General features: G+C 33.1%; 1 protein-coding gene across 1 annotated transcript in view; it reads right to left on the bottom strand.

Moving 5' to 3' along the window:
* Nucleotides 1-10220: 10220 nt before the first annotated feature.
* LOC124353425 (sodium-dependent proline transporter-like) overlaps nucleotides 10221-21169 on the bottom strand; it is a 66176-nt gene continuing 55227 nt past the window's right edge. Inside the window, exons 8-14 of the mRNA XM_046803300.1 lie at nucleotides 20521-20758; nucleotides 20263-20391; nucleotides 19018-19117; nucleotides 17017-17117; nucleotides 14756-14926; nucleotides 13982-14111; nucleotides 10221-11953 (exon numbers count right to left, since the gene is read on the bottom strand). Of these exons, the coding sequence (XP_046659256.1) occupies nucleotides 11907-11953; nucleotides 13982-14111; nucleotides 14756-14926; nucleotides 17017-17117; nucleotides 19018-19117; nucleotides 20263-20391; nucleotides 20521-20758 (916 nt within the window). The 3' untranslated portion in view covers nucleotides 10221-11906. The remainder of the gene's footprint in view (nucleotides 11954-13981; nucleotides 14112-14755; nucleotides 14927-17016; nucleotides 17118-19017; nucleotides 19118-20262; nucleotides 20392-20520; nucleotides 20759-21169) is intronic.

Genomic DNA, 21169 nt, shown 5'->3' with positions numbered 1-21169 from the left:
GTTTGTATATTTACTTAATTTTCTCTCACGATCCCTAACCAAGTATCCATCCATTACTCAGCTAGTCGATTGGGAGTGTAAAACGATTAGAGAAGAATTATCTGTTGGATGAGTCAGAAGATAAAAATGTGAAAGGACATTTCTCCATACTTTATAAGCATAATACTGTGCATATTGTACTATTAACTATCAAGAACTGGTCATTGACTATAACAGGTGTAATATAACATAATTTTTTTCTCATTACAAGTTTGCAATCGTGACGTGGAAATAAAAAAAACAAATGGTCAGTAGCTTCATTTTAGGTTCAATAAAAACAGTTCAGATATCAAATCAAACAAAAAGAGTTAAACTTTGTTGTTCAGAATGGGAGAGTTGTTACCCTTCTATACAGTGTTGACTGATTGTTGATTAAATCATAATCATAATGATGGAATAGAACAGAGAGATGAAAACTACTACTGTTTCCTGGGTTTGGCTTGATTTAAATGGTCTGCTATTTTGGTCCTTGCTTGCTTTGCTGCTCAAGTACTTTCCTACAGTACTTCCCATATTATTCCTTCAACACTCCAAAGGAGCCTTTGCTCAATTACTCCTCTTGTGGTATGAGAGGAGTTTTTTCAACTTTCGATCTCACACCACGATAGCCAGACACGTGGCAGGCTGCGCAGTTGTTGATCACGTGTTTTCCCTGCTACAGTATTTGTCATTGCTGAGTTAAAATAGTCAGTTTGTGCTGAGCTGCAGTCGTATAAACATGGTTGCCTCTATTGATTTTCCTGCCAAAATGTAAATTGAGGAGTGTTATTCATTTCCTGCAAGCAGAATAGAGTAGTGTAGCAGAAATCCATTGGAGAATGCTGTGTTAACAGAGAAAACATGAGTGATGTAGTCTTGAGAGTCTACAGATGGTCGAATGTCAAATTCAAGGATCAATTCGAGAAATGTAAATGCTGACGCCCTTCGACGATTTTTGTAGGTGTCAGTCAACATCTTGGCTTTTTACATCACTCATGCACAACACCATCACTCATAATGTTTTCTCCATAAACAAGGCACATTCTCTGATGGATTTATGCTGCACTATTCCCTTCTGCTTGCAGGAAATGAATAAAACTCCTGAATTCACATTATGGTGGAAAATCAATAGAGGTGTTTGTGTTTATGCGACTGCGGATCAACGCAAACTAGGTACTTGAACTCGGCAGTGACAAATGCTGTTGCAGGAATATGCGTGATGTACTACTGCCCACACCGTGGACCTGCCATGTGCCGTAGATTATAGTCCATTTAAATTTGCTTCTGAGTTGAATCGTCACTTTGTTGTTCAGCACACATTGCATTGGTCCTAGCCGCCATTTGAAAAGAAATTTTTAAAATCGTAATAAATGCTAAAGCAGCTTTTGATTTGGGTTTGGGAATTTAAAAGAGTGAGAAGAAGACAATTACATTTCTTTAGAATTTTGTAAGTATAACTATCATTCTGATCAGAAATGTAAAATTTATTTTTCTATAAAAGTTGTTTTGCTTTACTAGATGAGAGAACTTAATGCCAAAGTCCAGCCATAATCTTTGTTCTTAGGCTGATGCGGCTGGTGCCATAATTAACATCGAAGCCTTCTGATTCACACCACGTCGAAACAGTGCTTACACAATTAACTTTCAATATCAGAGACACCTATGCTACAAAAGAGTTCTTGTTTTATCCAGTAGATAAAAAGAGATACAACAAGTTAAAACAAGTTTACACTGGTTTTATCCAGCAGTCATCCAGTGTAATCAAGATGAAGAGTTGTTCTCATTGTACGGCATAGCATGTTTTCAAAGTCTCCGTCATAGACTTTTTTTCGAATGGATGTAGATTCCAGATTCCAGGAGTTAAGTCTGTAAGAGTGTCAGATTTCAGATTCTGCACTAAACCGAAGGTGAAATGTAGCTAAACTCAACATTTGCAGTGAATCAATCCATTCCACCATGGCTACGTTATGTGTAGAAAACTCGGTTGCTCCGCCATGCTTTAGAATCATATCTAGAACATCATATTGCACTCAGTTGTGCACCTGATGAGTCAATGAGAACACCTCTTCATCTAGATTACACTAGGTGGCTGATGAATAAACTGGACAGAGCTCTTTTGTAGTCTAAGTGTCTCTGATGCCTGAAATGATGCAAAGAGTTCGTTTTTTTTTTTTTTTTTCGCCGACAATTAATCTCTTGAAATATTTTGGTCTCTCTGTGGAAAGTCATCTTCAGTCAACATACAGGGTGGTGCATATGTCAGTTTCCCCATAAATTGGGATATTTTGTTTCAATACGTTGGTAACAATGTTAAGTTGGCAGCAACAGGGAATAAGTTCATTGTTGTCTGTTCCAGTGGCTAGTGTAAAGTAACGCTCTTTGCGTCTGTTATTTGTTTGTGTATGTGTGTTTTTAAAATGTTTACAACCCAACAATGAGTTTACATCCTTCAGTTGTGGTGGAAGCATAATAAAAATACTGTTATAATTGAAGAATTTATTGGTAAATATCCAGGTGTCGCGAAACCCACTCGACAGTATATGCGGAAGTTAAATCAGAAATTTGAAAACACAGGAAGCATTTTAAATGGCCCAAAGTGTGGTCGCCCATGATCAATTTGCAACGAAGAAAACCTGCAGACAGTTGCTAGAGCTTTTGTAGTCAGTCCCGGTAAATCGGTTTGTAAGGCATCTGCTGAACTAGAAATATCAAGAAGAAGTGTTAAAGCAATTACTCTAAGCCATAAGGTCCATCTTTACTCCTTCATGATGATGATTCCGATAGGCGATTGGAATTCTGTAAGACAATAATTATCTGCTCAGAGGCTGATCCAAATTTCTTGCCATCAATTTTGTGGTGTGATGAGGCACGTTTCAAACTAAATGGATGCGTTAATCGGCATAACTGTGTGTACTGGTCGGATGTAAATCCTCATAACGTAATCCAAGCAGTGTTTATTTAATTAACCTAGAACGCCTTTAAATTTCTCTTCTAGGGAAACTTACATATGCGCCACCCTGTATGTTAAACCAAAACAGGAATACTTTGTTGTTAGTAGCCATGATATTTCCTTTTTTTATTTGTGAAATCAATACTTTTTGAGTAGTCTGACCAGGAATAAAGGTGCATCAGGATTGAGAAATGAAAAGACGTTGAACACAAATATATTTTATTGCTATTTAAGTGACTATCGTAGGCCTAGCTTGGACAGTCAGTACAGCTAGTTAACAGGGTTACAAGGTTGAGGCACAATATACAAGCCATTCCTTTCTACTTTATTGGCAGTGTCGTGTGTTCTCATTGAAACATAATCATACGAGATTGTAGTAGCCTGGGACCAAATAACTTCAGTGCATGTACCAAGGATGAAGCAAAAGTTGTGGCTTGTATAAAAAATTATACAACATAAGTTTTAGTTACTTGTGTTGAAGAGGTGTATTATCAGTCTAAAAGTAAACACCTAAACAAAAATGTCATTTTGATTTAAATGATGTAACGTAATTATAATTACATATGCCTCTAAATGGAGTAGTTGTAGAACTTGTACAATGTAAAATTTAAAACATTTTCTGGAGTTAATCCTTTGAATGAAGACAGCATGAAATCATCAGTGGGTAAGTATTTTTCTTCAGGAGACTACCTTTTTTGGGGCAATATGGTGTTGTAATTGGAGAAATAGCCTGTTTTCTTGTAAACTAATGTTGGATATATAGTGAACAAAATTATGTAAACAATAATTTATTTTATTATTAAGATGCACGATTTATTGCATATTACATAAAAGAAACAATGATTTATGTAAATTTTTTTGCACTTACACATTAAAGGAATTTTTCTAAATTATAACAAATTATAACTGAAAATCCTTTCAGTTTTAATGCAAATGTTGAGTTTAGTTCCAGTTCATCTTCCTTTTAGTGCAGTGTCTGGAATTTGACGCTGTCACAGACTTGACTTCTGGAATCTGGAGTCATGTTCGTCTCAAGAGATCCAAAAAAAAGTCGGTGACGAAGAAGCTCAAAATGAACTTGTTTCGTCACCAGAGACACCTAGACCATAAAATATATTCTATTGAGGTCAAAACGATGTAAAGAGTTCATTTTGAGCTAGTTCATTGCTGACTTTTTTTGGATCTCTTCAGACGAACATGACTCCAGATTCTAAGAGTCAAGAGTGTGACAGTGTCAGATTCCAGACGCTGTACTAAAAGGAGAGTGAACTGGAATCAAACTCGACATTCGCATTGAATCGACTCTTTCCACCATAACTTTCAATTTTGTCACAATATGTTATGGTCTATAGTTATAACAGTTTTTATTTATTACGGGGCTTGTTTTAAAATTTAAGTACTGTTTTGAAATTCCACCGCTGTAGTGTTGTTGTCGGTCTCCGGGACATGCACTCTGTGTATTTACATTTGTTGGCAAGATAAAGATCTCTTATGATAAGAATTTATTTATTTATTTTTCAATTTTACATGACAGCTACAGGAATTGATAGTGTTTACACTTTTTATGTGTATTTAAAATACATATGCCAATTATGAAATATGTGCTGTTATTAATTTTTTTAGTGCTAGAGGTGTAAATGCATTTGAAATCCATACTTGTGAAGTGAATGAATAAAACATCATGTGTGATGGAATGGTACGCAAATAAGTAAGAGCTGTTGAAGATGGTTAAAGTAATATTCATGATGAGAAACCAAGTGGTTGACCTTCAATGATCAAGAACGATTTGGTGCAGAAAATGAAATATAAAGTGAAAATGAACAGGTATATCACAATCTTCCTTAGAAGAAATTTGTTCTAGTTTCAACAAGTGTTCTGTATCACATTTGTATTGAGAAACGTGTTAAGCTGTATGACACTGTCCGCCCACATGTGGCAAAATGACTCAAGATCTTATCATACCAATTTGCTAGGAAGAATTTGGTAATCTACAAACAGCCCCAATTTAGCTCCCAGTTACTATCATTTTTTTATCAGAAGAAGCACCTTGAAAGTCAGCACCGCAATGGCGACAATAGTGTAAAAACAATTGCATTGCAACTGTTGTTAATTCAGGCAGCAATTCTTTATGAAGACAGTGTTCAAAAGTTGTTTCTAGATTAGATAAGTGTTGCTTTAATATTAATTGTAATTCTAAATAAAAGTAGATAAAAGTGTGGGCTTTCATATAAAAATAAAACTGAAAAGGTTTGCTTGATTTTAGGGTTACTGCTATAATTAGTATATTAAGCAAACTCTTAATAAATTCTCTTAACCAAGTGTAAGAGTTTTATTTAAATATTAACTATTCTAGTTGTTAATTCTTAATCTTATTGTTGAAGCCCGTAATCTGTAAGGCATAGTCTTCAAGATGAAATCATATGGCAAACTGTCACTCCAGAGAACCTGCTTTTCCGATTGTACAGACATCAGTTCTGAATAAAAAGATTCAAACATTTTTGTATTAATAAAATAAAAAGGAATGGGATGACACATACTGTAATCTAGTTTTCTCATCTTACAATCAGTACTAACCATAAATATTTTACATTGGTATACATTTAATTGATATTTAAATAAAAATAGATATTGTTTTATTGACAATAAAATAACATTAATTCTCTCTTTCTACCTGCTAATTCTAAACTACACAGGTGATTGTTTACCTAATAATATAATTGAGACTGTTATCTATCTATTACTCAAAATGACACATAAGAGATAATCAAACACATGCTTTTTTTTAACAAGTTTTGTGTTATATTCTTTGACTGTATCATATGATTGTTACAAAAGTTATACACTATTATCAGTTTTATATTGTGAAGTTTTTAAAATGGCTGCCTTTTGTTTGGATTTCCACATTTTAATTTACATTTTGATTATGGTGAGTCCCTTATGTCACATAATCAACCTGTGATTTTCACAAGGTATCTGTTCAATGAAACTAAAACTTGCAAAAGGATTCCTGAAACACAAAAAAGGCAGTGTAACGTCAGTGGAAAACTATAGACCCATATCAATTCTCCAAATTCTCCCAACAATATCCAAAGTAGTTGAAAAAAAGCCTGCTGAACCAACTGACAACACATCTGACTACACACAACATCTTGACGACTCAGCATCATGAAAATCTACCACTACAGTTATAGTTCAACCGATGGAATTCATTATTAACCAACTTGAAGAAGCTACAACTGTGGCTGCCATGCTTCTAGATTTCAGTAAGACATTTGCTTACTTCTCAGGATTGCTTAAACCACTCTCTAGTGCTTTTTATTCTGCTAACAAATGATCTTCCAAACTATCTACTTGAATGGGCTGAAAGCTATGCAGATAACACAGTCCTTATTTGTGCTGTGTTATCTGCATAATCAATAATCCCTCTTTCATAGCCTTGAATATGAGAAAACAATTTCACAACACAACGACACAGTTCATAATGAGAGTAAAACATAGCAAATAATATGGAAAGGCTGAAGAACCAATGACTACCATGGCTTACCTGAAATACCTCAAGACAATGAAGCATAATACCTCTGCATTACAATTGAAGACTCACTTGAAACTCAGAAATTGATCTTTGTAGTAAGTTTAACTTTATTATTTATTCCCTTAAAACAGTAGAAAGCTCTTGTAACAATGATACTGCCAGAACAACATATTTCTCCCTTTTCGAATCCCATGGATTGTTAGTATGGCGCAACTCTTCCTCAAGAAACAGTAAAAGGACCCTAGTTTCATAAAAAAGGCAATTTTAATACTAGTAAGACTGACTTTCCTAGACTCATGCCATCAAGCCTTTAGAGAACTCGGGATCTCGACAGTTGTCTCACTTCACATCTGCGAAACCACCTGCTTCACAATAGCTCTGAAGCCTGACCACCTAGGTGACAATCACAGCTATTACACTAGAAACACACTTGACTATGCCTTACCTACACACCACCTGACCCTGTTTGAAAAGAAACATACCTACAAGAAGAAAACTATACAATAAACTCTCTCTGAAAAGATGCAGAAATTTCAAAGGTTTGATTAGGGAATTGAAGAGCTGGTATATATATCGTATGGGGGACAAAGGCAGCTATCCATAAATAAATAAATTAAAAATTACAATTATTAAAAAGTACGTAAGAACAAAGTTCTTGAGTCATAAATTAAAAAATAATATTAAAATCTCCCGTCACAAAGCTAAATCCAAATTACTGAGCCAGTTTAGAGACCCATCCTCTAAACCACTCAGACCAGCCAGACCACCAGAAAACAATCGCAAAGGGCAGTCGTTTACAATGTGCTCAATTGTCTGAGAGTTTGCGCCACAATCACACGTCTGGTCGTCAGTAATACCCCACTTGAATTTCCAGTGATTGCTTCTCCCAACCCCAGTTCTTGATATCCGATCCTACGAAAGCAGCGGGTGGCTTGGAAATTCCTCGAAGAGCTGGTGTCTATGCTTAACACCTGTGGTGTGTGTGGTTGATGCCTATTTTTGCGTGCTCTCATTTACTGACATTTTCTTATAAGAACTGGCTATTAGTTGTAGGGTGTGTATAAATATGTGACAAAAATAAGGAAACTTCTGAAATCGTAATAACCCAGTAATAAAGAAATAGATCTGATTTAAATTTTGACTCATGGTCTGAAGATTTTTACACAGTGGATGGTCAACGAGTTTCATTTTGACAATGAAATAGGGTATAAAGACAGTGGTAATGATAGAAACGATACTGAACCATCAACAAACTCCAACACTCTAATCCAGTTGTTACACCAAAAAGCTCCATTTTGGTGCATCATGTCAATTTCAACCCCAAATAAACTCATTTCAACCATCAACTTCAGATAATCAACCAGTGCTACAATCAAATTCTGCTTCAAATTCAAGCTTAATTCCTGTAAAAAGTCAAATACATTTAATCCAATACGCTTTATTTGGAAATATTCTATTTTCATAGTTCTCTGGCTTGGGGATACCTTTGACTTGAAATGATCTCCCAGATTATTTTGGTATATTTATTGATGATGTTTTCCTCCAATCTGTTTTGGGAGAAACATACATTAAATGCAAAACATAATTTTCTGTCAGAATTTTAAGTTTAGAAAATCCGGAATGGCAGTGTATTTTCTTAAAGAAAACATAGTCGGTATGCTTTTATAACAATATTTTTATGTTTTTAATTTGTTGGCTGAGCGTTAGTGAAGCCTATTACTGAGGGGCATGAAAAGTTTTATTTCTGTTTGTCTCTGCTTATACGATATCTCGAAAACAAACCGACTTAAAGACATGAAGCTTCTTTTCTGTATTATTCCAACAGTCAGGTAAAGATTTTGAAGTTTACCTGGACACAATTCCAAAGTTAATTTTTAAGTGAAGTGTGTGACTGTGGCCTCTCCGGTATATATTGTAGATGACTATTACCATCTTTCTAATTATATGGTCACGGTATCCAATTGTTGTGCAATTTCATAAATTATTTGGGAACAGTACTTAATATCACATGTAGCTTAACACTACAAATCCAATTATTTAGACAGGACAAGTTAAATTTTATTTCAGGCAATAATTTAACAACTCATAAAAGTTGTAAATAACGTTCAGTAGTTTGAAATGTTTAATGTATTATGATGAACTCTACATGGTTGTGTCATTTTTATATTTTTACACTACAACTACAACACAGAGCTGGAAAGATCTAACAATGTAGTAATCAAACGGCAAGAAACTAAAAACAACAAAATGAAGAATCAATCTATACAATTGGTGAGCGTGAAACATTGGAATATCACAGAATGCATACAATTACACATATCTAAAACAAAAACGTAGTAATCTTGGGACCAACAACTTTACCTGTTCACTTTAATAAGAACGGAGCATAAACATCTGTAAATGTGCATGTATAAACTTAACCTGTATATTTACATTTATACCTCATATAGTTTACAATTTTATTTTGCAATATTGGTAAAATTTTAGTAAGTATGCTTGTTTTTGTATAACTATATTATTGAAATATTTAAATTAAATTAAAATTCTAACATTTTTAGAAAATTTGTTGTATTATGTTGAAATTGAGGACATGAAAGAGAGCTGTACACATACATGTTATTGTAAGTTTATTAACATTGATGCTAACACACTTTAACCCTCTTTCTGGCACTTACAATTTTTGCCTAGTGAACTACTGTGTTCGCTTCAGAATTTGTTAAAAGTGCAAAATTTAAACGTACAAACATGATTAAAGAATCTTTGGAAGTACAGTAGTAGATTGTGAACTAACATTAGGTATTATTTTTCCCATTGGTTCTAACATGTCATAACTGTTCTAACATGTCATAACTGTTCTAACATGTCATAACATGTTCTAACATGTCATAACATCTTCTAACATGTCATAACATGTAACATGTCAGCAGCTGTTGAAAATCGAGCTTGTCACACAATTATAATGAATTCTCCATTGGTTATTTGGAGAGTGGATTTTTTACAGTAGTGATTGTTATATTTATACTTGGTATATTACAGTGTAATGTAGTTATTATTCAGTGTACTGTAATAAAGCTGCTGTAATATCTATCATAGGTTGAAGTAAAAAAAAAATGAATTTTTACTGAAGTTTTAAGTAATAGCTTGTCTTTTATTTTATAAATACAATAATCTCAGATTTGTTTATAACTTGTTTATTTTTAGACTTTGGGTTGTAACTAAAATTCCGTTCTACATGTTACAGAATTTTTCAGAATGTTATAGAAATTTGACTTCTGTAATAGCTGGATGTATATTTGTTGCTGACATGTTTTTATTTGATCACGAGTCGGATATGGTAATGTTGTTTCGAAAACTGATATCCCCCATTTTGTGTATATTTTATGATTTGTTATTGCATTATTTGTCATTTACTTCGACCAATGAGGATAACCAAATAAAATAATATGATGAATTTTAGCTATGTACATAAGTTATTTTTTCTACTTTTGTTCTATTGTTCTTACACAAAACTATATTTTGTTACAATGGTACTGGTAATTTAGTTAAATAAACATAAATGATTTTTTAACTTTTGTTTTTCACAAGAACTTGTCATATACTAATTTACTTTTTTCAATTTCATGCACTTTAAACATTTGGTACCGTACATTTTTATATAAAGAAAGCATCTTATTTTTGAGAAACTAAATGAGTTTAAATATATTTTAAGTAAACCAGAGTTTTGCCAAAGTAGAATTATTATTTTTTCTGATCATAATGATATATAGCGTATTAGTTATTATCACTTTTATTTAATTTTTACAAAGACTCGAATATGGTTCGCCAATAACAAGTAAAATGACTGCCAGATGGAGAGTTAAAATTTATTTAAATTGAACTTAGCCTATGAGATCTATTGTGAGTAGAGAATACAGAAGTTGACTACAACATAACAAGTATTATGTAGTGCTTTGGTAAGATTTTAACCTACAAAAGGAGGTTTGGGTCGATCAGAAGGACACAGTATGCAGACTACTTGTGACTTGTATCAGCTGTTTATGCTCGTCCTATCGTTAGCAGGTACTGTGTGACCCTCTCACGAAACATTTAAAACATATATATTTTATTGACATTCATTATGTAATTGTATCACTTACAACGTAACTTCCATACATCTTTTCTGACCAAGTGATTACACAACGGACAGTTACGAGACCAAAAACAAGAAACACGTCTTATGCCCTATGTTATACAACTAATTCTTAATTATGTCAACATTAAGTTTATAATACGTGATGTATAAACCCATTCTCATACAACATATAAGTAATCATGTAACAGACTCCAAACTACGTTCAACCGATGTTATGTAATAGTGTAAAACAAACTAGTCTTAGCCTCTTAAACGGTTAAATATTTCAATACAAATATTTGGCTAAAAATTAAACAAACTAAATACTTTATTATGAGTTTAACAATCTTACACAATAGTTACATTGAGCTTACTGAGTGACTATTTATGTACATACGGAGCTCTAACACTAAACTTACTCATAACACTATACAATATTAACAACAGTCTAAAGATACATTCAGTACATGTATAGTTCTTTGAAAGTAACAAAAATAACTATTCCTCTTTAGCGTAATAAAAAATGTTCTACTCTTAAATATTGGTAACAATTTACTTTTCTTTCTGTTATTTTGACAATTGACATTACTTTCCTAAGCTCTTGCTTTCTTCAAACTTAATTACATTTCTTTTATCAGTATTACTGGAGAAAAATGCCACGAGTTAAAAATTTAATTATTAATTATATCAATAAAAATATCTTTATTTTATTAAATGTTTTAAAACTAATACTTTTTGTGTGTGTTTGAAATGTCAAATATTTTATTGTTGATTAAAAACAAACTTTAAAAAAAGATTTGTCCAGGACAAGTTTAGAAAGTATTTCTGTAAATTATTTTGTTAACTTGAAGTAAACTTTTGCTCATGTTTATTCATTATTTAAATACATATATTGATTTGGGTACAATTTTATTGAAAAGGAACATGTTTAAAAAGTTAAACTAGACATAAATCTACAAGACTTAATTCACCTTTTAAAATGATGTAAAGATTACCCTACCACATTATACAGTGCACTAAGAACCACTACAGCTAAAAGTTTTACTGGAAATGATTGATGTCATTTTAATATCACTGTATGCGTACATTCGGTTGCAAATTTATTTCGACCTATGATGTGATGGGAAACAGTGAATTGGAAATGCATTTTTTCAATTTTGGATATGACATTGTGACATTTTCCTTTCAGTTAAATCCATTAAGTAAATTATGTTACTGCTTATACTATACGTAAGGAAGATTTAGGTCCATGGGACCCTCGTACGTAGGCCTTTGTAAAACACTGCAAAACACCATTAAACTGGCAGCTGATGGTTCTCCTTGGAGTTTTTCAATAAAAGTCCTGAAACAGTACAACAACTTTCTTTCAATAAGAGTTACAGGTAAATGTCCCAGTGATTTATATAAATGCCAGTGAGCACAGAGACTAATAAAGAGGTATCAGGCATTTAATTTATTATACAGATTTTATATTACAGCATATTAGAATGAATGAATCTGAATTAAACATCCTAAAGATTAGAGCCACACAACTGGTAAATTTAATTTTTACCATTTCCTACCAACTGAGCTTTAATATTTTTAGTATGGACATAAAATAATAACAATTACCGTACAAAACTGACTTTAGTTGAGAAAAATCACACTGTTTGTATTTCTTTTATAATTTAAAATAGTGTTGTTAGAGAAATAATATTAATGAAGAAATCCAGAATTTGGGATGGAAATGCTATGCACAACTATTAAAAAATTTGCTTTTTCAAATATGGCAAAAATCATGTTTTTCATGACATCAGTTACCTATTGGGGAACTTGCCCAAGCGGGACAGAATAATATTGCCCAAGCTTTCTAGACGCTAAAGATCACGTATTTGTTTGTTTTTCTGTTAGATTGCAGTTTTGTGCCCTCGAGCATCCTTATAAGCAATTATTCCGTTTCGATTTTTCATGTTTGCACACTGGAACCATAACTAATAGCTTGTTTTGTTATAGTTTACATTTTGCCATATGCTCAATTTTCGTCACTTCAATGCTCTGCTTACATTCTAAGTATCGTATTCTCAATGTTTAGTGTTTAACTAATTGTTGAATGAGTTTTTAGTTCTTCCGCTATCTCATGGACAATTTACTTACTTCAGAAGTAGACAGATACTTGGACAGTAATATTGAGATATCAAAGATACTCAATGATTGACACAAAAGTGAATTATAAAAAGTAAATGAATGGTCATTTTATGTAATGTAAATAGTTAATTTTTTTAACCTTTTTATAATAACAATGGAATGTAACTAACAGTTTTATCTCATCTCCCAGACAACTAATTCAGGAGCTTGCCATAAAATCAATAAAAAAGTAAAAAAATGTAAGTGAATTTTGATTGTTTTGTTATTATGCTTCATAATTAAGTAATCCCATAACAACTGTTTTTTTTTTAAAGCATTGTGCTGTTTTTAATAAAAAAGTATTGAAACAGATAAACTAATACATTTTTTATAGTACAGAAAAAGTAATAAAATATTGAAAGTTGCTCTGGATTTTTTGTTTTCCTTACTAAAAAGTAATTTGTAAATATATACTACAAAAATTAAATAAAAATTTATTTGGAGAAAGCAACAAACACTATTGTAGAGCAACAAAATACACTAAAATGTCCTTAAAAATTGACTAACTTATCTGTATCCAAACTCATTCTATTACTATATAAGTACATGCATGCATTTTTGCCAAAATCAATTCAAACATTCAGTCCTAGACAGACTAGGTTAATTGCTTCCTCAATGGGTTAAGATTGTTCTTGGTCTAGAATGTCCTAGGACTCACATTTTTTAAGTGATATCTGATAGGTACACCTACGACATGAAGTCCAGATGGAAGAGAATAAACCCAAGCGATGTCACTGCATAGGAGCCAAGAGCGTAGACAACATTTAACACATGCACTAGCGTAAGTGGAGCACAGACGAGGAAATCAATTCAGCATTTCCTGTGGTATTGCGGAGCATCACATGAAACAAAAGGAATGGGAAGGATATGGAGGGTTAAGGGTGAGCCGCCTCCAGCCTCCTTTTGGTCCTTTGGCCTCAATGTCATGGTGCGTGTACGCATTTTATTGTTAGCCAAATTGCCTCAATAGCAGGTTACTTCAATCCTCAAAACATAAAATAAAGGCAAATGTCTGAAATCCTACTATCCTTTCAAATTATCCATCATGAATAACAAACTTTATAATAAGAAATCTTGGTAAGTTGTAACCAAACAACATTGCCAAAGTAATTTTATTTCCGCTTTTATTAGCTGTACCTGTAAGGCCTGTAACTGTAAGTTTAGTTTCTTTTTGCGAAAATAAATTCAACATAACTCTACTTCTTACCATTTTGATGAGAACTCTTTTTATCTAAACACTTTGCCTCAAACTCTTTTCTGCACTCTACCCACTCCTCTTTGATGTCGGGGTCACTTGGACCCCAGTCAGCATTTGCTGTCAGCGCCTGCTTGAATTTCTGAAACAAGTTGTTATACTCTTACAAGCCAATAGAAGATTTTGTTTGAGTACAGTCTGGTCAGAGTAGATATACCATTTAGATCACTGTATATACACAGTTCTTTAAATGTTTTTATGAAAAACTTAATATTTTAATGTTTAAAATTTATTTAGGCACTACACACATTAAAAGGAATTGAATATATACAATATTTATTAATTATAACACAGATGGACTTAATTGTTTAAATGCATTTCTGAGAAGATTTTAAGAAAAATAATAAAACAATTTTTGAAACATATTTTGTATGCTACGTATTTTTAAAAGTATGTAAGGAGAGAACTAATTATTTAAAATCAAAATAGAGTTTGATGATGAACATATTATGAAAATTAAAATCTAGAAAACTCCAGCAAGGGCTGGAAAGGTTTAATACTCTGCTTATGTTTGAATCTCTGTGGATTATGTATATTTAAAGTATTAGTAAGTTACAAATAAGAATTATTATAACAAATAAATAATTGTCCCAAAGACTCTTAGATGCAATGAACTAGATGTTCAATCTAACTACAAATATTTAGAAATTGCTTATCCTATAGTAATAAATTTGATTTAGCAATGAATTAACAATGTGTCACAGATAAACAAACAGAATTGCTTACCAGTTTTAGAGTGGGCCCGTGTTGCCTAAGGACGATGACAATGGCCCAGAAGGGTATCTGTAGGGTCGACAGTCCTGCCAGCACCCAGCCTATCCCATCAGCCCAGTCTGGGTAGTCATAGTTTTCATACCGCAGAGGCTTGTAGTCCACCAGAGAGTATATGAAAATTGTCTACAACAGAAATCATGTTCAAGTTTGAGGAACCCATGAAATGGAATATTAATCGGGTAGAAAATTGATTTTAAAATTATTTTAATACATTTAGGAACAGTTTATTTTAGTCTTAACAATAATAGACTCTATACTTTTTCTTCATCCAAATATATAAGTATATTTTAGTAGTATTCATAGAGAATAGAATGAAAATATTTATTTATCACTTTGACTGTCTCTACTGCAATAAATACATTTCATATACAATATATTTATGGTAAAGAGAAATAATCACTAAAAGAACTTAATCATAACAATAACAAAATATTGAAAAAAATAGTTATCTATAAATCACAAATCAAGACCGAAACTAAATCTCTATGTTTACTCTCGGATAAAAAAGGATAGGTATTCAAATAAAGTTGATCACTAAATCACAGATATACAATAGCGGGAGTTGTATTAAAATTTAGTTAATTATTTCTGCTTTTTTACATATAAAACTGTTTACTAAAAATAACTTCCATTTTTTGTATCAATAACAATGGAAAATGCAGGTTTTTGGCGCTTTTCAACTAAACTGTAACTGTAAACATTCATAATTCAGAATCTTGTGATTCGATTTAGACTAAGTGTTTATATAAGATTGTGTACTGTAATGAAATATGTAATTTTTGAATTTTAAAATATTATGAATATAAAGTTTTTCAAGTAAATGTATAGTATAGCCATGTGACATAGATACTCAGGTGGTAATGATGATTGATCCTGTGTGGTATATATATTCAAGTAAGCATATGGTATCTATATATGACATAGATACTCAGGTGGTAATGATGATTGATCCTGTGTGGTATATATATTCAAGTAAGCATATGGTATCTATATATGACATAGGTACTCAGGTGGTAATGATGATTGATCCTGTGTGGTATATATATTCAAGTAAGCATATGGTATCTATATATGACATAGGTACTCAGGTGGTAATGATGATTGATCCTGTGTGGTATATATATTCAAGTAAGCATATGGTATCTATATATGACATAGATACTCAGGTAATGATGATTGATTCTGTGTGGTATATATATTCAAGTAAGCATATGGTATCTATATATGACATAGGTACTCAGGTGGTAATGATGATTGATCCTGTGTGGTATATATATTCAAGTAAGCATATGGTATCTATATATGACATAGGTACTCAGGTGGTAATGATGATTGATCCTGTGTGGTAATATATTCAAGTAAGCATATTATCTATATATGACATAGATACTCAGGTGGTAATGATGATTGATCCTGTGTGGTATATATATTCAAGTAAGCATATGGTATCTATATATGACATAGGTACTCAGGTGGTAATGATGATTGATCCTGTGTGGTATATATATTCAAGTAAGCATATGGTATCTATATATGACATAGATACTCAGGTGGTAATGATGATTGATTCCTGTGTGGTATATATATTCAAGTAAGCATATGGTATCTATATATGACATAGATACTCAGGTGGTAATGATGATTGATCCTGTGTGGTATATATATTCAAGTAAGCATATGGCATCTATATATGACATAGGTACTCAGGTGGTAATGATGATTGATCCTGTGTGGTATATATATTCAAGTAAGCATATGGTATCTATATATGACATAGGTACTCAGGTGGTATGTGGTGTTCTTGCGATGATAATTTTTTGTGCTATGAAAGTGGCCAAGTATACAAATAATCAAAGTAATTTAATCACTTATGCCATCTTGTATCTTGAATTACATGGTAAATATATAATCTACTATATTAATTTTATTTGTCTTTTCTTTGGAAGTAATAATTCAACTTTCTATAAAAGTAATACTGTGATCACTTATGATTGCATCTCCTCCTGAGTGGATAGATTATGTATTGGTGGTTTTTCTAATTGTGGATACTCAATACTAATTCTGAAATTGTTGAAACCATAGTATGAAAACAACGACCACATCATTCTGCTCCATTCAAACTGAACAATTACAACTGTGTTTTTAAATTGCTAAACATGTTGTGTAGAGAAATAACAAAGAATGCTCTATGTATTATCAGTGCAGCAACTTACTGATAGTATGATTGGCCCGAAGACACACCAAGAGACCCTCCAGTAGGCGTTTGGTTTGAAGCCGAGCATAAATTTTAAATCTTCACATAGTCTCTTCAATCCTGAAGCAAAAATACAGGTTATGAATACATAACAAATATGTTTTAGTATTAGTTTACTGATTCACTATATGAAATGAAAAATGCCTTTATTGTAGAGGCAACTTAGGACTTGTAAATCCTCCTTTCATTTAATCTCTAAACATAAACAAAGAAAATATAATGTAATAATTTATTTTTCAAAATCGATAGTAGCATGTAGAACTAGAATCAATATAATAATAGATTACATTGTAGACCTAATTTAAACATTAAAATGAAGTATACAAATTAAACTCCAAAATTGTCTTTAATACAAACAGATACCCGATAACTATCCCATCCCTATCAGTTTTCATTATCCACAGGGTCCGGCAAAAAAACCTCCCTGATTTCAAAAGGCATTTGCAAAAAGAATAAGAAACATACAGAACAACTACTTATATTTGTGAATAGCCTATATGATGCCATTTTAAATCACTTAGTACACTTTACTTGGTTTTGAAAGTTATGTCGAATAAATGATGTCCCCCATTGTTAAAACATTCACGTCTTTCTCTGAAGTTGTCCATAGTTCTTCGTGTAACTTCCCTTAGAATGGCTGCCACTTCCTGCCTAATGGCATCTTTTAGTTCTTGCAGAGCTCTGGGACGATGTTTGTACAATTCAGCCTTTAGGTAGCCCCACTGAAAGAAATCACAAGGTGATAAGTCGGGTGACCTTGGGGGTCAGGAAATGTCTCCTCTTAAAGAAACAAGACGTCCAGGGAACAACTCTCTTAACATTTCCATGGACCGCCGAGCAGTGTGAGCTGTGGCTCCGTCCTGTCGTCCTGTTGGAACCAAACTTCTTCCTCATAGTCTAAAACAAACTGGTTGATCTTGGGTCGGAGAAATGTCTCTATCATGTGACAATAGCGATCGGCATTGACCGTTACTGTTTGTCCATCTTCTTCAAAAAAGTACTGTCCCTACACACCAAATTCCACAACGGCGCACCAAACTGTGACTTTGGGCGGTGTAGTGGTTGTTGGTGGAGTTCCCTAGGATTTTCTGCAGCCCAGAAGCGGAAATTCTGTTTGTTAACAGTTCCACGTAAGTGGAAGTGGGCTTCATCAGAAGAAATGAAGACAGCATCTGGGGGAATGTTTTGCAAAATGTCGTCACATGCAGCCCTGTGAGTTTCATAATCTTCTTCAGACAACTTTTTGGCAACCATTATTTTGTATGGATGCAGATGAAATTCCTTATGCAGAATTCTCCTTACACTTCTTTCTGACAATCCCAGGGCAGCTGCATGTTTAACCGCTGAACGCTTTGGAGACTGTTGGATGGATGTTCTCACTCGCGCCACATTCTCAGGTGTTATTGCAGTATGAGGTCGGCCAGTTGGTTTTCTTTTTAGTGCTGACCCTGTTTGTCTAAAGTTTGACACCCACAGTCTAATCGTTTTCGCATCAGGAACACTACCACGTCAGCCAAGTTCAAATCGAATCTGAAACGCTCGTTGAGTAGAAATCACAGAATCGCCATTTTTAATAAACTCCTCCACAGCAAACGCCCGATGCTGACAGAGCCAAGCCATGGCGAACACTGAAAATGGCACGTACGCCGCTACGGAACAATACCCCCTCCACATCTCCACCCTCACTACAACTCACGTGGTGGCTTGCTCAAACCAGGGAGGTTTTTTTGCCGAACCCTGTACTTGAATGCCCAAATTTTATGAATATATAGTTTACACGCTAATGGCTAATTTATCAAATTTATAATTGAATTTATGAATTCTTTTAGTATTATTGTTCACTTAAAAACATTGAATGCTAATAATGCATGATTGAAATCCGTATCATTATGATATACAATATAAAAATCTATAAGAATCTTTACACATAATGTAAATATATAAAATTGGTTCCACCTACCATACAACCACACTATAGCTATACATTCAGAGATTGCAATGAAGAGTATGGCGATTCCACCACCGTATACGTCCATCAGAGTCAACACGTAGTTTCCTCCCTGCAAAATGGCTGAAATTAGGTGATAATAGTCCATGTCATACAACTATACAAAGAGCAAGAACAACAGTATATTGCTTTTTATCCTAATAATATTATAAATGGGAAAGTGCCTTTGTTTGTTTGTTTTGCTTTCACACAAACTGTTCAATCGATTGTACTGAAATTTAAATGTACATTTTTAGATTCCTTGGTATGAATTTTTAATTTTTAGAGACCTATTCTTGTTTCAAAAATTCCTCTGGGCTACGCCCCACTGGTCTATAAAGTAGTTCAAAATCTCATCTTGGTCCCTAAAGTTGTGTAATATGAATTGAAAGGACCTGTTAAATATATTAAATTGTTCTGTGTAAACATTGTTTTATGACAGTACAACCATATGTTTACATTAATTTTACCACTATTTTCAATTGATTTAAATATAGTGTGAATGCACAAAGCAAACTAGATAGTAACAACACACCTTACAAGTATCTCAACCTTTTCTGCAATTGCTGTTGAGCTCAGAGTAAGAAAATATCCAGATAAGAGAATTAAATGTTCTAGTAAAATATACTTTTAACTGTACATTATAGCAAATATGAGGTATGTAGTGTTTGGTTAGTACTGTAATGCAGATATAAAAGTAAAAGTTATCTAACCTATGCTACAAATTTAAAGACTGTTATAAAACCCTTGGTTGTCTTTTGACAGGTCGGCTTCTCAGACCTGTATTTTCCTTGATTGGGATACAAAAGGAAATCAGTTATGGATCAAAACGTACTAAGATCAGATTTTAACAAATTTTCTTGATCAACAAGTCAAACTCAATATTGGCGTCAGCAATATAATTCATTCGAACCATAAGTGGTCACACACGTGCAAAGCGTATGAAAACGCGGATAACTGCTAGTACAATAATTTTTGGCAATTTATAAATTGAGGTCATAATATGAGCTAATAATCTTACAACTAAATCATAGAAAACCTGTAAAATAAACATTACATAGTTGAAATATGGATCTTGAGAGAGATCAGAAAGTACAATAAAAGCTAATGTTTTTTTATCAGATCATTTTACTTGTAAAAAGTATAAGAAAGAATTCCAAGGCATTAAAATTCTCTATTTATAATATTAATGGTACTTTGAAACATTTTATTACTTACATAAGTCACACAGGTTAGTCCTATGCAGTAACAGAGGACAGCGGTGGCAACACAAAACATTAACTTGTGGTTTCGCAGGTTAGGAAATTCATCAGATATACTTGTCAGAACATTCTCCAACAGTGCGAACTGAAAATGATAATGAACATTAATAATCCCAAGGTTTAAAACAATACAAATATTTGCTCTTAATTATTTTTCAGTAATATTTATATCACAGGTCCAAAGTAACTGAAAAACAATTGTAAAATGGCTTGCCTCACTATCTAAACCCAAGATGAAGAGCATCATGAAGAACAGGACAGACCACAGTTGAGGGATTGGTAGTCTCAGAAGGGCCTCTGGGTAGGCGACGAAGGCGAGTCCGGGTCCCTCCTTGACCACGTGGTTGATGGGGACTCCCAGGTCGTGGGCCATGGCTCCCAGGATGGAGAACGTCACCACCCCAGATATCATACTGGTGATTGTGTCCATGACACTTACAACTAGTGCATCCCTGGAACAAACACCTTCAGTTGGAGAACAATTCAACATCTTTTGACCAGAGGTCTGATTCAGTTTCTCAGATAGGTTAGGATTGGAATGATATAAAAGTTCAGGGAATCATTACTTTAAGTTTGGTTTTTATCAATAGTTGAATAATACAGTTGATTTTAAAATTAAATCAATACTGTTAACAGTTTCAAAATTAAACATTATTATCAATTGGTTCCAAGGAAAAATTACTTCCAAAATAGTGTAAAATACTGTGTATTGGTTTAAAAAAAATTGGTAACTATAATGACAGAGGCATTAGGGTCCTTTTACTGAAAGTAAGAGGTCAAAAGAAGTAATACAACTATTATAGCTTTAGTCCTAGGAACAGTTTGTTAGATTTTCTTTAGAAGTAATTGAACAGATCTCAGTG

The sequence above is a fragment of the Homalodisca vitripennis genome, chromosome 1 (assembly GCF_021130785.1).
Source record: "Homalodisca vitripennis isolate AUS2020 chromosome 1, UT_GWSS_2.1, whole genome shotgun sequence".
NCBI classification, from domain to species: domain Eukaryota; kingdom Metazoa; phylum Arthropoda; class Insecta; order Hemiptera; family Cicadellidae; genus Homalodisca; species Homalodisca vitripennis.
The sequence above is the reverse complement of the archived record's forward strand: the minus strand, read 5'-3'. Positions and strand labels throughout refer to the sequence as shown.